At 42.9% G+C, this 16728-nt stretch overlaps 1 protein-coding gene across 5 annotated transcripts in view; it reads left to right on the top strand.

The window, feature by feature from the left end:
• The window catches only part of RASGRP2 (RAS guanyl releasing protein 2), a 404443-nt gene that overhangs the window by 172939 nt on the left and 214776 nt on the right, over nt 1-16728 (top strand). For all 5 annotated transcript variants that reach the window (XM_040409574.1, XM_040409572.1, XM_040409573.1 and 2 more), the window contains one exon: nt 7365-7515. In XM_040409574.1, the coding sequence (XP_040265508.1) occupies nt 7365-7515 (151 nt within the window). The remainder of the gene's footprint in view (nt 1-7364; nt 7516-16728) is intronic.

The raw sequence follows: 16728 nt of genomic DNA, 5'->3' as shown, positions 1-16728 counted from the left end.
TGACATTAAGATTAAAGAAGAAAGTGTTAGCTTCTCCTCTCAGCTATACCTCTACTGTAGGCACTGAGCTAATAAGTTTTAGCGTAGTGTCTAGCTATACCTGTCATGCATGTCTGCAAAAAAAAAAAATGTCTTCTCTTTTTGTGAATATATTGGGCTTAGAGTTGTTGCAACCACTTGTTACCCCACACATGTCAAGGTAGACCAATGGGTCACCATGCCTGATGCTTGTTTACTACCTACAGAAGTCAAGGAGGGACGGTGGATCTCAAATCTGACGTCACCTGCAAGCAATCACGTTAACCAGCAGGTCACTTTTGCCTGTAAGTCCCGCCATGTTCTAGTGTAGCTACCCTCCCCAAGGAACAGCGCACTGACAAAGGTGACCCAGGTGGACATGAGGTGGGGGAAATGCCGGAAAGGTAATTATTGCTTCTGCCCCAAGTCCCTCTTAGGATCAAACGTCCACCTATACGTCCAGGCTCCATTTTGTTCTGAGGGCTTTTCCTCCTGGTTCACTAGTCACTGAGGCACAAGGAGTTATCCTCCACACCCTGTCCTTTGCCTGGGGTTTGGTCTTTCTCCCTCTAATCCCGGCTTGCCCCAGCATCTACTTCCAGGAGCCAACTCCCCTATGGATCGGCTTCTGGATACCACTTTTCCCTCAACAAGCCAGATATTCCCACTATATCTAGGTACGATATCAAACCCCCTTCATCAGGTGAAGTTCTTGCTCTGTAGCTAGTTGCTACCTCTTACTAGCGTACTTAGCTTGGATGGTACCGAGCAATACACATTACCCCCTCAATAGGAGGAATAATTGTGCTATCACTTGATGTTGTTCGTGCCAACCCTGACCACTTCTTATGTGCACCTGAAAACTGCATTACCCTTTTTACCAAGCAGAGTTTACTGTCGCTAAATTTTCTAGACAGCCAGCCGGCCAGGTTGTATTCTGCATCATATAGACTCCCGGCAGGGTTAGGGTAATTCTGCTTTCAATTGCTTCTATATCTGTCAAGCCTACACAGTTCAGTTGTACTCCAGGTAGCCAGTACCCCTCTCAAGGTGGAATACTTGCACTATCGCTTGCTGTCAGCCTTGGCAAGCCTAAGCAGTTTATTGCTCTCTTCAAAGATTGTGTAATTTCTCTGTCAACTGCTGCAATATTGAAAAGCCTATGCAGTTCTATTACAACATGTACTACTTACCCTAGGTGAGTGAAATGTGAGGTAGTCCACACTGTCGTGAGCTAGGCTAGTGCGCTTATCGGTCACGATCCCCCCTGCTGTGCTGAACGTCCTTTCGGACAGGACACTCGACGAGGGGCAAGCCAAGAGTTCCATGGCAAATTGTGCCAGCTCTGGCCACAGGTCAAGCATGCACACCCAGTAGTCCAGGGTTTCCTTGCTTCTCAGAGCGTCCACATCGGCCATTAACCCGATGTAGTCGGACACCTGTCAGTCTAGGCGTTCCCTGAGGCTGGATCCGGAGGGAGACTGTTGATGGGTTGGCTGCAAGAATGATCTCATATCCAAAGTGGCCAACACATCTTCAAACCGCCCTCTCCTTGCAGGCACGGTAGGATTGGTACCGGCACCTGTTTTGCTGTGGGTGGAAATTCCTCTGCCAGCACCCGCAACAGCAGAATGCAGCATCTCTCGCAGCAAGGACTGGAAATGCTGCATTCTGACAGACCTCTGTGATGCTGGTAACATGTCCGCCATTTTGTGTTTGTACCAGGGGTCTAAGTACGTTGCCATCCAGTACTGGTCCTTGCCCTTTATGGTTTTTATATGGGCATCCCTATTCAAACACTGAAGCATGAAGGCCCCCATTTGCATTAAATTGGAAGCGGTGGAGCGACCTGGCTCCTGCTCATCGCCCATGAGAATGTCACCCTCGGTCTCCTTCCCCCAGACACGGACAACACCAACATCCCCAAAAAGTTTAAAGTCCCCCTCAAAGCGTGCTCTTCTTGCTCCTCCTCCTCCCTCCAGCCACCATCCCCTTCAGACTCCAGCTGATTTGTCTCATATGGAGTAGCCTCCCTGGGAATTCATTCAGCATTGCGACTTCCTCATCTTCCTGCTCCTGCTTCTCGACGGCTTGATCAATGACAGAAAGAAGGCATAAGGTACGATGTCACTGATGGTGCCCTGGCTGTGACAGACCAGTTTGGTGATCTCATCAAATGGCCGCAGAAGTCTGCATGTGTCGCACATGGGCAGCCACTGGTGCGGTGAAAAGAAACCAAGCTCCCCAGAACCTGTCCTGCTGCAGAGTTCGTACAGGTAGTCGTTAATGGCATGTTGCTGCTGGAGCAGCCTTTCAAGCATATAGAAGGTGGAGTTCCAGCACGTCGGGCTGTCACAAATCAGACGTCTGACGGGCAGGTGGTGTCGCCGCTGAACGTCAGCAAGGCGAGCCATGGCCGTGTAAGATTTTCTAAAATGGCCAAAGATTTTCCTAGCCTTTGCGCAAGACGTCCTGGACCCGGGGTATTTGGTAATAAATCGCTGCACGACAGTTCAGGACATGTGCCATGCATGGCACGTGGGTCATTTTTCCCTGTTGCAACGCACTCAGCAGATTGGCATCGTTGTCGCACACCACTTTACCAACTGTCAAATTGAGCGGGGTTAGCCACTGATCGGCCTGTGACCGCAGAGCTGAAAGCAGTGCAGGACTGGTGTGGTTCTTGGCTTCCAGGCACAACAGCCGCAGCACAGCATGGCAACTTCTCACCTGGCATGTCGAATAGGTTCTAGGGAGCTTGGGGGGCGCAGCGGAAGAGGCAGTAGCAGTGGAAAAGGAGGAGTCAGCCGAGGAGGAGACAGAGGATGGAGTAGGAGGAGGAGAAGAAGAGGCAGGCCTGCATGCAATCCGTGGTGGTAACACCAAATCCACACGGGTACCATGCCACGGAAGCCTGCCTTGTGCCAGATGAATGCAACGACGGCACGGTGGAAGGTGGAGTGGAGGACAAATTGCGGCGAATTTTGCTTGTTCACTGCGAAGCGACCGCCGGGCGAACCACAAGGCCATCTCTATCTAGCACTCTCTTGCAGTTACCAGACCACTGTTTTTTCCCATTACATGACATGTTGCCTGCATCATGCTAGTCACTATTTCAACTATATTTGCAGCTAGTAAGCAATGGTATTTTCCTGGTTCAGTTTTGAAAACTAAGGAAGTTTCTGACATAGTACATACAGTGAGGAACAGAGGTATTTGAACACCCTGCGAATTTGCAAGTTCTCCCACTTAGAACTCATGGAGGGGTCTAAAATTCACATTGTATGTGCATTCCCACTCTGAGAGACAAAATAAAATAAAACATTCAGGAAATCACATTGTATGATTTTTAAAGAATTTATTTGTCTTGCACTGCTGAACATAAGTATTTGAACACCTGAGATACAGCAAGAATTCTGGCTCTCAAAGACCTGTTACTGTGCCTTTAAAAAGTCCACCTCTACTCCACTCATTAATCTAACTTAGTAGCACCTGTCTGAGCTCTTTAAAGACACCTGTCCACCCCACAGTCAGTCAGATACCAACTACTACCATCGGCAAGAGGAGCTGTCAAAAGACACAGAGACAAAATTGTGGACCTCCACAAGGCTGGAAAGGGCTATGGGGCAATTGCCAAGCAGCTTGGTGAAAATAGATCAACTGTTGGAGCAATTGTTAGAAAATGGAAGAGGCTAAAGATGACTATCAGTCTCCCTCGGACTGGGGCTCCATGTAAGATCTCACCTCGTGGGGTATCACTGATGATAAGAAAGGTGAGGAATCAGCCCAGAACTACAAGGGAGTAGCTGGTCAATGACATGAAGATTAAAGCACCTTAACATGTATAGCTTGGAAGAAAGACGAGACAGAGGGGATATGATAGAAACTTTTAAATACATAAAGGGAATCAACAAGGTAAAAGAGGAGAGAATATTTAAAAGAAGAAAAACTGCTACAAGAGGACATAGTTTTAAATTAGAGGGGCAAAGGTTTAAAAGTAATATCAGGAAGTATTACTTTACTGAGAGAGTAGTGGATGCATGGAATAGCCTTCCTGCAGAAGTGGTAGCTGCAAATACAGTGAAGGAGTTTAAGCATGCATGGGATAGGCATAAGGCCACCCTTCATATAAGATAGGGCCAAGGGCTATTCATATTATTCCGTATATTGGGCAGACTAGATGGGCCAAATGGTTCTTATCTGCCGACACATTCTATGTTTCTATGAAGAGAACTGGGACCACAGTTTCAAAGGTCACTGTCGGTAGAACACTACGCCGTCATGGTTTCAAATCATGCATTGCACGGAAGGTTCCCCTGCTCAAGTCATCACATGTCCAGGCCCGTCTGAAGTTTGCCAATGACCATCTGGATGATCAAGAGGAGGCATGGGAGAAAGTCATGTGGTCAGATGAGACCAAAGTAGAACTTTTTGGTCTAAACTTCACTCGTCGTGTTTGGAGGAAAAAGAAGGATAAGCTGCATCCCAAGAACACCATCCCTACTGTGAAGCATGGGGGTGGTAACGTCATGATTTGGGGTGCTTTTCTGCGAAGGAGACAGGACGACTGCATTGTATTAAGGAGAGGGTGTATGGGGCCATTTATTGTGAGATTTTGAGCAACAACCTCCTTCCCTCAGTCAGAGCATTGAAGATGGGTCATGGCTGTGTCTTCCAACATGACAACGACTCAAACCACACAGCCAGGATAACCAAGGAGTGGCTCCGTAAGAAGCACATCAAGGTTCTGGAGTGGCCTAGCCAGTTTCTAGACCTGAATCCAATAGAACATCTTTGGAGGGATCTGAAATTCCGTGTTGCTCAGCGACACCCCCGAAACCTGACAGATCTAGAGGAGATCTGTGTGGAAGAGCGGGCCAAAATCCCCGTTGCATTGTGTGCAAACCTGGTCAAGAACTACAGGAAACGTTTGACCTCTGTAATTGCAAACAAAGGCTTCTGTACCAAATATTAACACTGATTTTCTCAGGTGTTGAAATACTTATGTTCAGCAGTGCAAGACAAATTCTTTAAATATCATACAATGTGATTTCCTGAATTTTATTTTTTTTATTCTGTCTCTCAGAGTGGGAATGCACCTACAATGTGAATTTCAGACCCCAGTGGGAGAACTTGCAAAATCGCAGGGTGTTCAAATACTTCTGTTCCTCATTGTAAGTGATTAGCTGAGTATATTGCCTTCCTAGACAGTATGCTTCTTCTTCTGCCTAGTTCCAGAATTCCATTCAGACACCCACCTTCTCCTATTTTCTCCCCTCAGAGATCGGGCTGAGCACAATCTCTGTATCTGGCTGGCAATCTCTGTACCTTTGTAGGCCTTCCCTGGTCACCAGGCTTGACAGAGTATTCTCTGTTCCAGCAGCACGGTTTCTTTCTGTTTCCACCAGTACATTGTGCAAGTCTAGGTCAGTGTTTGGTTGAACTGTGCTAGCTCCCATCTTACAGGAATGCTGTTTTTTCTGGTCTTTGTTCTCTAGACTTCTAGCCTCTAATTGAATCATAATCATTATCTTTCATCCTATAATGTGATATTAGCATTATTTCTGACACGGCCACTGGACCATCTTTATTTTATTTCTCCTGATGTTTCTGTTCTTATTGCACCCAACACTGTTCAATCAGGAGAATAATTCCACAGTTTACCACCTTAATCTCGAGTCAGGGATTCCATATCTTCCGCCTTCCTCTATGTGGAATACCTGGTGGCTGTTTCCACAGGGGAGGACGCTGGTCCCACTCGGGCTATATTCTCTCCAGGATTCCCAATCCCAAACCTTGTTTTCTGTGCTTTCGTTTAATCTTCATGTCCATCTTACTAGTGCTGGCACAGTTTTTCTTACTTCTGCGGTTTTAACTCCAGGGTTATCATAATTTTTCCATCAGGAGTTGATCCAGGTATTTTTTCTGAGACTTTACTAGCTGGTGAACTCCTACATGTGAATTAGAACCTGGGTTACTGTCACTACACTTCTCCTGGAATCTCTTCAAGAGTCTTTTCTGTAGTTTGTAGCTGCTTTGTTCTCTACATTCACCAGGTCTGTGTGGGACAGTCCGATTGGCTCTCACTCATACCAGGATGTGTCTAGAATACTGTCTGTTCTCTACCCAGACTACTTCATTCTCTCTTTATATGGGTTCTAGGCCCACTATTGTTCCCTGTATTAGGATGGCCTTCTGATCATCATAGCTCAATAAGGAAAGGTTCACGGAGCACGGACAGCACATGGATGTGAATCAGTGATGTGTGAATAAGCCCTTATATGTACATTTAGTGTAAGTGCAAACATTTGGACCAAGTTCACCATAGACTAGAGTTTTGGACAATTGTTTGTTCCTTATAATGAATTATACAGTGTAGGTAAAGAGGCAGTGTCAGAGTATACTATGAGCTACCATGGGAGACCTCTCTATAGTCCAGTAAGATATATCAAAACTGCAAATAACTATCAATGTCCCAGAGCATTGAGTATAACAAATTTACGGGGTTATAAAAGTTCTCCCAACCAACACCTTTAGTATGTGTGTGGATGTGGAGTACTAGAGGTCAAACAATGTTTTTAGTCCATGTGATATTGCAGGTGGCATATATTCCTAGTGCTTTGTACAGGTGATCCTTCTTCTATATCTCTCCACGGGAACACAACAGGAATTGTTCAGCAAACTCAAGTGAACTATACCATATATTCTTGCCCTTCTGTTCTTCCAAACTCTATGGGTTCAACACAATCTTTGGTTCTGCCCAATTTGGACCTGTTGTAGATGGGCAACACTGCCATTGCCAGTAAGTTTATTTTCTGAAAAAAATTGCAGTTTCACTGGATCCAGAAATCTTTTAAAAAATTTTTATTGTTTGAAAGCTACTATTTTAGTAGACATCTGTTCTATATTTGCGATGAAAAAATTGCGGATGCTGCATCCAGACTTGAAAATCTTCTGTCCCTGAAATGTTTTCTTTATGGTATAGCCAAATGTTCAGGCTTTTAATGCAGTTTTTGAAGCCAAAAACAGGAGTGAATTAAATAAGAGAAGTGGTATCTGTTCTTAATAGTTTAGTTTCTTTTATGATCTACTCCTGATTTTGGCTTCAAAATTTGCATTAAAAAAACCTGAACTTGTATCCATACCCTTGTAATTTAGGATCAAAATGATCACTCAGTGTGGACACTTTACAATTTTATAGTTACTTTTTGTATCTAGTACATATACCAAGTGTGTCAGTCTCAGTAGATCTTTGTAATTTTGCACTTTTTTACAAATCTATGTATGGTTTAAGATCTTGCTATTTGTGTCCTGTGTGAGTTAACTCATGCCATTGTATGTTACAGTCCATCTTATGGCTGGAAAAGACAAGTAACCCAGCGAGGACAAAGCGGTGGCAGAATAAGGAAAGCATCTCTGTTGTTCGATCACTTGGATCCTGCTGAACTGGCAGAACATTTAACACATCTAGAATTTCACTCATTTTCAAAGATCTTGGTAAGATGATTGGCATTTCAAATGTGTATCTATAATTATAGTAGTCCAAGCTTGCAACCTTGTTGATTAACCACAATGAACTTCTAAATAACTTAATTTTTTATTGAGGTGGAAAATCACGATTCTCTGGAGAATTTCCAAAAAGTTTTTATAGCTATCATATCATACTGTTTGCTTTCAAAGGTAACATCCACCCTTGATCACCATTTATTTTTTTATTATCTAAGTTCAAAATTCAATGTTCACAAATTGAATGATATATGTTCCTACCAGGCAGATCTATGTTTTTCTGGTTCAGAAAGCTTTAAATGATGAAATTCTGGCTACCTCCAGTCACCAATAGTAGGAGCACACAGTCAGGTCCATAAATATTGGGACATCAACACAATTCTAACATCTTTGGCTCTATACACCACCACAATGGATTTGAAATGAAACGAACGGTGTAGGAATTACAACAGTTTGCATATGTGCCTCCCACTTGTTAAGGAACCAAAAGTAATGGGACTAAATAATAATCATAAATCAAACTTTCACTTTTTAATACTTGGTTTCAAATCCTTTGCAGTCTATTACAGCCTGAAGTCTGGAACGCATAGACATCACCAGACGCTGGGTTTCATCCCTGGTGATGCTCTGCCAGGCCACTACTGCAACTGTCTTCAGTTCCTCCTTGTTCTTGGGGCATTTTCCCTTCAGTTTTGTCTTCAGCAGTGAAATGCATGTCCAATCGGATTCAGGTCAGGTGATTGACTTGGCCATTGCATAACATTCCACTTCTTTCCCTTAAAAAAACTCTTTGGTTGCTTTTGCAGTATGCTTTGGGTCATTGTCCATCTGCACTGTGAAGCGTCGTCCAATGAGTTCTGAAGCATTTGGCTGAATATTAGCAGATAATATTGCCCAAAACACTTCAAAACTCATCCTGCTGCTTTTGTCAGCAGTCACATCATCAATAAATACAAGACCACAAGTTCCATTGGCAGCCATACATGCCCACCCCATGACACTACCAACACCATGCTTCACTAATGAGGTGGTATGCTTAGGATCATGAGCAGTTCTCCTTTTCCATACTCTTCTCTTTCCATCACTCTGGTACAAGTTGATCTTGGTCTCATCTGTCCATAGGATGTTGTTCCAGAACTGTGAAGGCTTTTTTAGATGTCGTTTGGCAAACTCTAATCTGGCCTTCCTGTTTTTGAGGCTCACCAATGGTTTACATCTGGTAAACCCTCTGTATTCACTCTGGTGGAGTCTTCTCTTGATTGTTGACTTTGACACGCATACACCTACTTCCTGGAGAGTGTTCTTGATCTGGCCAACTGTTGTGAAAGGTGTTTTCTTCACCAGGGAAATAATTCTTCGGTCATCAGTACGTTTCTTCTTTTTAAGAATCTTCCAAACTGTTGTTTTTGCTATCTCTCTGATGGGTTTGTTTTGTTTTTTCAACCTAATGATGGCTTGCTTTACTGATAGTGACAGCTCTTTGGATCTCATCTTGAGAGTTGACAGCAACAGATTCCAAATGCAAATAGCACACTTGAAAATGAACTCTGGACCTTTTATCTTCTCATTGTAATTGGGATAATGAGGGAATAACAAACACCTGGCCATGGAACAGCTGAGAAGCCAATTGTCCCATTACTTTTGGTTCCTTAAGAAGTGGGAGGCACATATGCAAACTGTTGTAATTCCTACACCGTTCACCTGATTTGGATGTAAATACCCTCAAATGAAAGCTAACAGTCTGCAGTTAAAGCACATCTTGTTTGTTTCATTTCAAATCCATTGTGGTGGTGTATAGAGCCAAAAATGTTTTCAATAACAAAACAGTATCCTGTAATCTCCTAAATTGAGGCAGAATTTTATCATTTAAATGTACATCTATGCAGGGGATTAGGCTACTTTCACATCTACATTATTAATTCTGGTTTTGAGATCCAGGAGAGGATCTCAAAACCGTATTTAGACGGAACCGTGCCATTTAATACATCCGGATGCATCAGTTTTGACCGAATCCGGTTGTATTGAATCAAAACTGAACATCATTGTAAGTCAATGGGCGCCGTATCCGTTTTTTCGCTAACAAAAAAACCAGATCCGGCATTATTGACTTACATTAATTTTCATGCTTTTCCCTTTCGCAAATCGGACACAAAACCGCAGTCATCCTGATCAGTTTTGCCCCCATTGACAATGAATGGGGACAAAAGTGAACCGTTTAATTCCGGTTTTGAGATCCTCTGCTGGATCTCAAAACTGGAATTGAAAATGCAGATGTGAAAGTAGCCTTAGATGCTCAGTATCAGAAAAAATAGATCTTTGATTGCTCTAAAGATATACTAAGAAACTGATCAGCAATGAATGTTGGGTCTAAAAATGGCATAGTGATAAAAGGTGGAAATTCACTATAAATAACACTTTACCCATCAATAAGGATCCTGCATTTATTGTGACCGTACTTTATGCATAGCTAGTCCTGTGTGATTGCCGAGCCTGTCATGCTGTTATGTCTAATCTTTTTTCAGAGCAATTTTTTAAAATAATGGATAAGGAAATGCTGATGTTAAAATAAAGAAAATTGGAGGGAAATAAAGTAAAATATAGGTTAGTTGTCAGGCTACTTTCCCACTAGCGTTTTTGCTGGATATGGAGGGTTCAGCAAAAACGCCTCCGTTACAGATAATACAACCATCTGTATCCGTTATAAACGGATTCGGTTGTATTACCTTTAACCCCTTCCCTACCAGCGCCGTAATAGTACGGTGCAGCGGGACATGACTTGCCGCCCAGCGCTGTACTATTACGGCCCGCTGATCGCGTGGGTTCAGCAGCTGCGCCAGCCCGATCAGCAGCAGGGGACCGACAAAAAATGGCCTGAGCAGGTAGGTGAAAACTGTCTTGGGATAGAAAGGTTAACATAGCCAGTCGGATCCGTCAAGAACTCCATTGAAAGTCAATGGGGGACGGATCCGTTTTCTATTGTGTCAGAGAAAATGGATCCGTCCCCATTGACTTGCATTGTGGGTCATGCCGGATCCATTTTGCTGCGGTTTGCTCTCCGGTATGAGAACGGAACGGAATGCATTTTGGAGCATTCCGTTCTGTTCAGTTACGTTTTGTCTCCATTGACAATAAATGTGGACAAAAGCGTTTTTTTCCGGTATTGTGACCCTATGACGGATCTCAATACCGGAAAATATTTACGCTAGTGTGAATGTAGCCTCAGCAAGGTATTTTCTTGGTTAAGGCAGCATTGTGTTGTTGCACACTTTATTTGGAGCACAGGAAGTACAAAATTCAGTATATCTATATTTAGGAGAAAGGGGAAGAGGGAGGACAAGTGATTTACTATGTTGCTCTCCGAATGTGGTAGCACTGATGGGTTGCCTGGATGTGACTGTTCATGGTTTTTACTGTAAGGGTATGTTCACACGTTGAATTTTTAAGGCAGATTCTAATGCATATTCTATGCCAAATTCTGCATGAAATCTGTATGTATTCCACATCCCATTGATTTTAAGGGGAATCTGCACCATAGTTCACATGGGTTTGGATTTTTCTCACTATGGATTTGAAATCCACTCGAATCCACTTGGATTTCATGGAAACCACAACAGGTTGCTGTTGGATTAGTTTAATTGTAAATGGGGCTTTTCCACATGGAGACCCGTGGCATGGAACACTGAAAATCCATGGCAGAAATCCAAGGACCAGCCTTGGATTTCTTCTGTGGATTCCACAATGGATTTTTCCTCAACCTACAGTCTTACTAAGGCTACTTTCACATTGGCAGCACAGTTCTCCGGCAGGCTATTCCAGCATAGAATGCTGTAAATCGGCCGGACAAAAACCATTGAATGGTTTTTGTTCAGCTGAATCACAGCATATATGCAGTGTAGCAGCCAGATATCCGCCAGACCGCATTATAGTCAATGGGGCCAGAGGGCATTTCAGTAACATTCAGCAATGCTGGATCCGGAGAACTCTAGCAGGCTGTTTCCTGCTGGAAAAGCCTGCCAGAGAACTGTGCCGCAGATGTGAAACTAGCTTAAAGGCTATGTAGACCTTTGGGGTTAGTTTTTTAATATTATTGCATTGTACTCATTCTGAGCTAAAAATATATTTTTTTATTGATCTTTATTAAAAATATGGTGTCCTTTTTTTCTGTAAAGAGCTGATATGCTCTACTAGCTGTCTGTGGATTTTATGTCTTTTCTGTCAGAGCAGGAGCACACTGACTCCTTATCTGGCAATATAAACACTCATTAACACTCCTTATCTTACTGATAAGAATGTGGCTTAAATAAGTGTTTATGACCTGTCAGTAGTTTAGAGATAAGGCACAAAGTGAAAGTACCAGTCACACAGCTAGAAAAACTGTTGACCCTTTGTGACAGAACAGCTCAATATTTTTAATAAAGGCCAAATGAAAAAAAGTATTTTTAGTCAAAAATGAGTAACAAGTAATCATTAAAAAATTTGCCTCTGAAGATTTACATAGCCTTTAATGTATTCTGTGAATGAGGATATAGAATCACAAAATAAATTATAAATAATGTTAAGTAGACAATTAGAAATAATTGTAATATTATTATTATTTATTATTAAAGCGCTATTCATTCCATAGCGCTGTACATATGAGAAGAGGTATACATAATACAGACAATTGCACTAATCATAAACAAATTGAGTTACAAACTGGTACAGAAGGAGAGAGGGACCTGCCCATGAGGGCTTACAATCTACATGGTATAGGAGAAGGACACAGTAGGTGCAGGTAAAGTTGGTCATGGTGGTATAGAGGCAGCAGGGTCACTGGTTGTAGGCTTGTCTGAAGAGGTGGGTTTTCAGGTTTCTTTTGAAGGATTCCACTGTAGGTGAGAGTCTGATATGTTGGGGTAGCGAGTTCCAGAGTATGGGGGATGTGCGGGAGAAATCTTGGAGGCGATTGTGGGAAGAGGTGATAAGAGGAGAGAAGGAGGTCTTGTGAGGATCGGAGAGTGCGTGTGGGGATGTATCGGGAAAGTAGCTCAGAGATGTAGGGAGGGGACAGGTTATGGGCGGCCTTGGATGTATTTGTTAGTACAAACCGGATTCCAAAAAAGTTGGGAAACTAAACAAATTGTGAATAAAAACTGAATGCAATGATGTGGAGATGGCAAATGTCAATATTTTATTTGTAATAGAACGTAGTTGACCGATCAAACGTTTAATCCGAGTAAATGTATCATTTTAAAGGAAAAATACGTTGATTCCAATTTTCACGGTGTCAACAAATCCCAAAAAAGTTGGGACAAGTAGCAATAAGCGGCTGGAAAAAGTAAATTTGAGCATAACGAAGAGCTGGAAGACCAATTAACACTAATTAGGTCAATTGGCAACATGATTGGGTATAAAAAGAGCTTCTCAGAGTGGCAGTGTCTCTCAGAAGCCAAGATGGGTAGAGGATCACCAATTCCCACAATGTTGTGCAGAAAGATAGTGGAGCAATATCAGAAAGGTGTTACCCAGCGAAAAATTGCAAAGACTTTGCATCTATCATCATCAACTGTGCATAACATCATCCGAAGATTCAGAGAATCTGGAACAATCTCTGTGCGTAAGGGTCAAGGCCGTAAAACCATACTGGATGCCCGTGATCTCCGGGCCCTTAAACGACACTGCACCACAAACAGGAAAGCTACTGTAAAGGAAATCACAGAATGGGCTCAGGAATACTTCCAGAAACCATTGTCAGTGAACACAATCCACCGTGCCATCCGCCGTTGCCAGCTGAAACTCTACAGTGCAAAAAAGAAGCCATTTCTAAGCAAGATCCACAAGCTCAGGCATTTTCACTGGGCCAGGGATCATTTAAAATGGAGTGTGGCAAAATGGAAGACTGTTCTGTGGTCAGACGAGTCACGAGTCAAAGTTCTTTTTGTAAATCTGGGAAGCCATGTCATCCGGACCAAAGAGGACAAGGACAACCCAAGTTGTTATCAACGCTCAGTTCAGAAGCCTGCATCTCTGATGGTATGGAGTTGCATGAGTGCGTGTGGCATGGGCAGCTTGCATGTCTGGAAAGGCACCATCAATGCAGAAAAATATATTCAGGTTCTAGAACAACATATGCTCCCATCCAGACGTCATCTCTTTCAGGGAAGACCCTGCATTTTTCAACAAGATAATGCCAGACCACATTCTGCATCAATCACAACATCATGACTGCGTAGGAGAAGGATCCGGGTACTGAAATGGCCAGTCTGCAGTCCAGATCTTTCACCTATAGAGAACATTTGGCGCATCATAAAGAGGAAGGTGCAACAAAGAAGGCCCAAGACGATTGAACAGTTAGAGGCCTGTATTAGACAAGAATGGGAGAGCATTCCTATTTCTAAACTTGAGAAACTGGTCTCCTCGGTCCCCAGACGTCTGTTGAGTTTTGTAAGAAGAAGGGGAGATGCCACACATAAGTGAAAATGGCCTTGTCCCAACTTTTTGGGGATTTGTTGACACCATGAAATTCTGATTCAACATATTTTTCCCTTAAAATGGTACATTTTCTCAGTTTAAACTTTTGTTCCGTGATTTATGTTCTATTCTGAATAAAATATTAGAAGTTGGCACCTCCACATCATTGCATTGAGTTTTTATTCACGATTTGTATAGTGTCCCAACTTTTTTGGAATCCGGTTTGTACTTTGAAGTGAATTCACTGGGCAATGGGGAGCCAGGGAACGGGTTGGCAGAGGGGAGAGGCAGAGGAGTAATAGGGTGAGAGGTGAATTAGTCAGGCAGCAGAGTTGAGGATAGATTGGAGGGGTGCGAGAGTGCTAGATGGAAGGCCACAGAGCAGAGTGTTGCAGTAGTCTAGGCAGGAGATGATGAGGGCATGTACAAGCATTTTTGCAGATTCAAAGTTAAGGAAAGCGCGGATGCAGGAGATGTTTTTGAGTTGGAGGTGGCAAGTGGTGGAAAGGGCTTGGATGTGCGGTCGGAAGGAAAGGACAGAATCCAAGGTCACTCTTAGGCAGCGGACTTGGTTGACCGGGGATAGTGTGCAGCCATTGATCGTGATAGATAGGTCTTTTGGAGGAGTTGAGCAAGATGGGGGAAAGATGAGGAATTCTGTTTTATCCATGTTAAGTTTTAGAAAGCGAAAGGCGAAGAAGTATGATATAGAAGATATACATTGTGGAATTCTTGATAGTAAGGTGGTGATGTCTGGACCAGAGAGGTAGATTTGTGTGTCGTCAGCATAAGAGTTATACTGAAAGCCATGGGACTCTATGAGCTGTCCAAGGCCAAAAGTGTAGGTAGAGAAGAGCAGGGGTCCTAGGACAGAGCCTTGCGGGACACCAACAGAGAGGGAATGAGACAAGGAGGTGGTGCGGGAGTGGTCAACAGTGTCAAAGGCAGAGGACAGGTCAAGGAGAAGGAGGACAGAGTATTGTTTCTTGGTTTTGGCTGTTAGTAGGTCATTGGTGACTTTGGTAAGGGCAGTCTCAGTCGAGTGGTGGGGTCGGAAGCCAGATTGTAGGCGGTCAAAGAGGGAGCAGGAGGAGAGATGAGAGGACAGTTCTGAATGGACATGTTGTTCAAGTAGCTTTGAGGTATACGTTAGAAGTGATATGGGGCGATAACTGGACAAAACAGATCGGTCAAGTGAAGGCTTTTTGAGAATGGGTGTAATGGTAGCATGTTTAAAAGCAGAGGGGAAGACACCAGAGGTTAGTGATAGGTTGAAGAGATGAGTTAGGGCTGGGATAAACACTGTGGTGAGGTTAGGGATGAGGTGGGATGGGATTCGGTCAAGTGCACAGGTGCTGAGATGAGATCTGGAGAGTAGAGTGGAGAGTTTTTCTTCTGTAATGGTGGAGATGCGGGTTTTGGGAGAAGAGGACTGAGCAGTTGTGTAGAGGGTCCGTTGGGACTGTTTACTGAAGCTTTCTCTGATGTTGACTATCTTTTGTTTAAAGTATTTGTCAAAGTCCTCAGCTGAGATGAGAGGAGAGGGTGGGCGCGCTGGGGGATGCTGAAGGGAGTTAAAAGTGTTAAAAAGTTGTTTAGGTCTGTGGGCCAGGGAAGATATGAGAGATGAGAAGTAGGCCTGTTTTGCATCAGCGAGTGAGGATTGGAATATGAGGAGGGATTGCTTGTATGCGGTGAAATGATCTTTAGAATGGGATTTCTTCCATCGCCGCTCAGCAGCCCTCGAAGCTTGTCTGAGTAATTAGTGATACATACATAAGTAATCTTAGCAGTGGTCAGCATACTTGTTTTATTCCTTGACTGTACATTTTCATTGTATGTATTATTGGGAGTGTTGAGTATAGTACAATACTTTATATACTGTATACACGACATTTAGGTTGGGATTGGGATCTATTTGCTCAGACAGAGACACATTTGCTTGTATTTTATCTCAGGCTATCATTTCATGTTTCTGTACTAATAAGATCTTTCATGGAATGTACTCCATGTGTAAACAGCTTACTTGCTAGAACAATCTGTTTAACAAAATAACCAACTGCAGTCAATTACAAGCTGTTTAATGTTTTTTTTTTCTCGTTTAAAGTGTTATACATTTTCTGTACTTAAGATCTTATGGTTTATAACTCCAGCTTTTTTTTGTCTTAGGGGCCTATTAGACAGAGTGATTATTGCTTGAATTCTATAATAGTTCGGATTTCAGAAATTATCATCGCATGTAGCATGCAGCGATCAAACGAAAAAAGTTAAATAATTCGCATTCTGTGGATCAGACAAATCTGCTTTACTGACAGATTAGCTATAGTCGTCACCACAGCCCCTCGTCTAATCAGAAATCTGCCAGTTGTTAGCAGCGTAAATGCTCTAAAGGTGAACGAGCAACGATCGCAGCAACGAGCAAACAGTGAAAAATATTTAGCAATAATTGTTTTGTGTAATTGAATTCAAAGTACTCACTAAATCGTTGATTGCTGCTCATTAATTTAAAAATATCTTCCTGTTAATAGGACCCTAACTGTGCACTAAAGCTATTCGCATTCAAAGTACTGAAAATATACTGTTAAGTATAAATAAAACCTCTAAGGGCCCATACACATTAGAGTATTGTTGGGCAAACCCACCGTTTTTCAGGGGCCGGCCAACAATCTAATGTGTATTGGGAGCTACCAACCCTGATATGGAAAATAATGTTGGGGTAGAAAAGGATTGGGTGGTTGAATTTCAATGCCCAAT

The sequence above is a fragment of the Bufo bufo genome, chromosome 10 (assembly GCF_905171765.1).
Source record: "Bufo bufo chromosome 10, aBufBuf1.1, whole genome shotgun sequence".
Taxonomy (NCBI): domain Eukaryota; kingdom Metazoa; phylum Chordata; class Amphibia; order Anura; family Bufonidae; genus Bufo; species Bufo bufo.
This window is presented reverse-complemented; position numbering and strand designations above follow the sequence as displayed.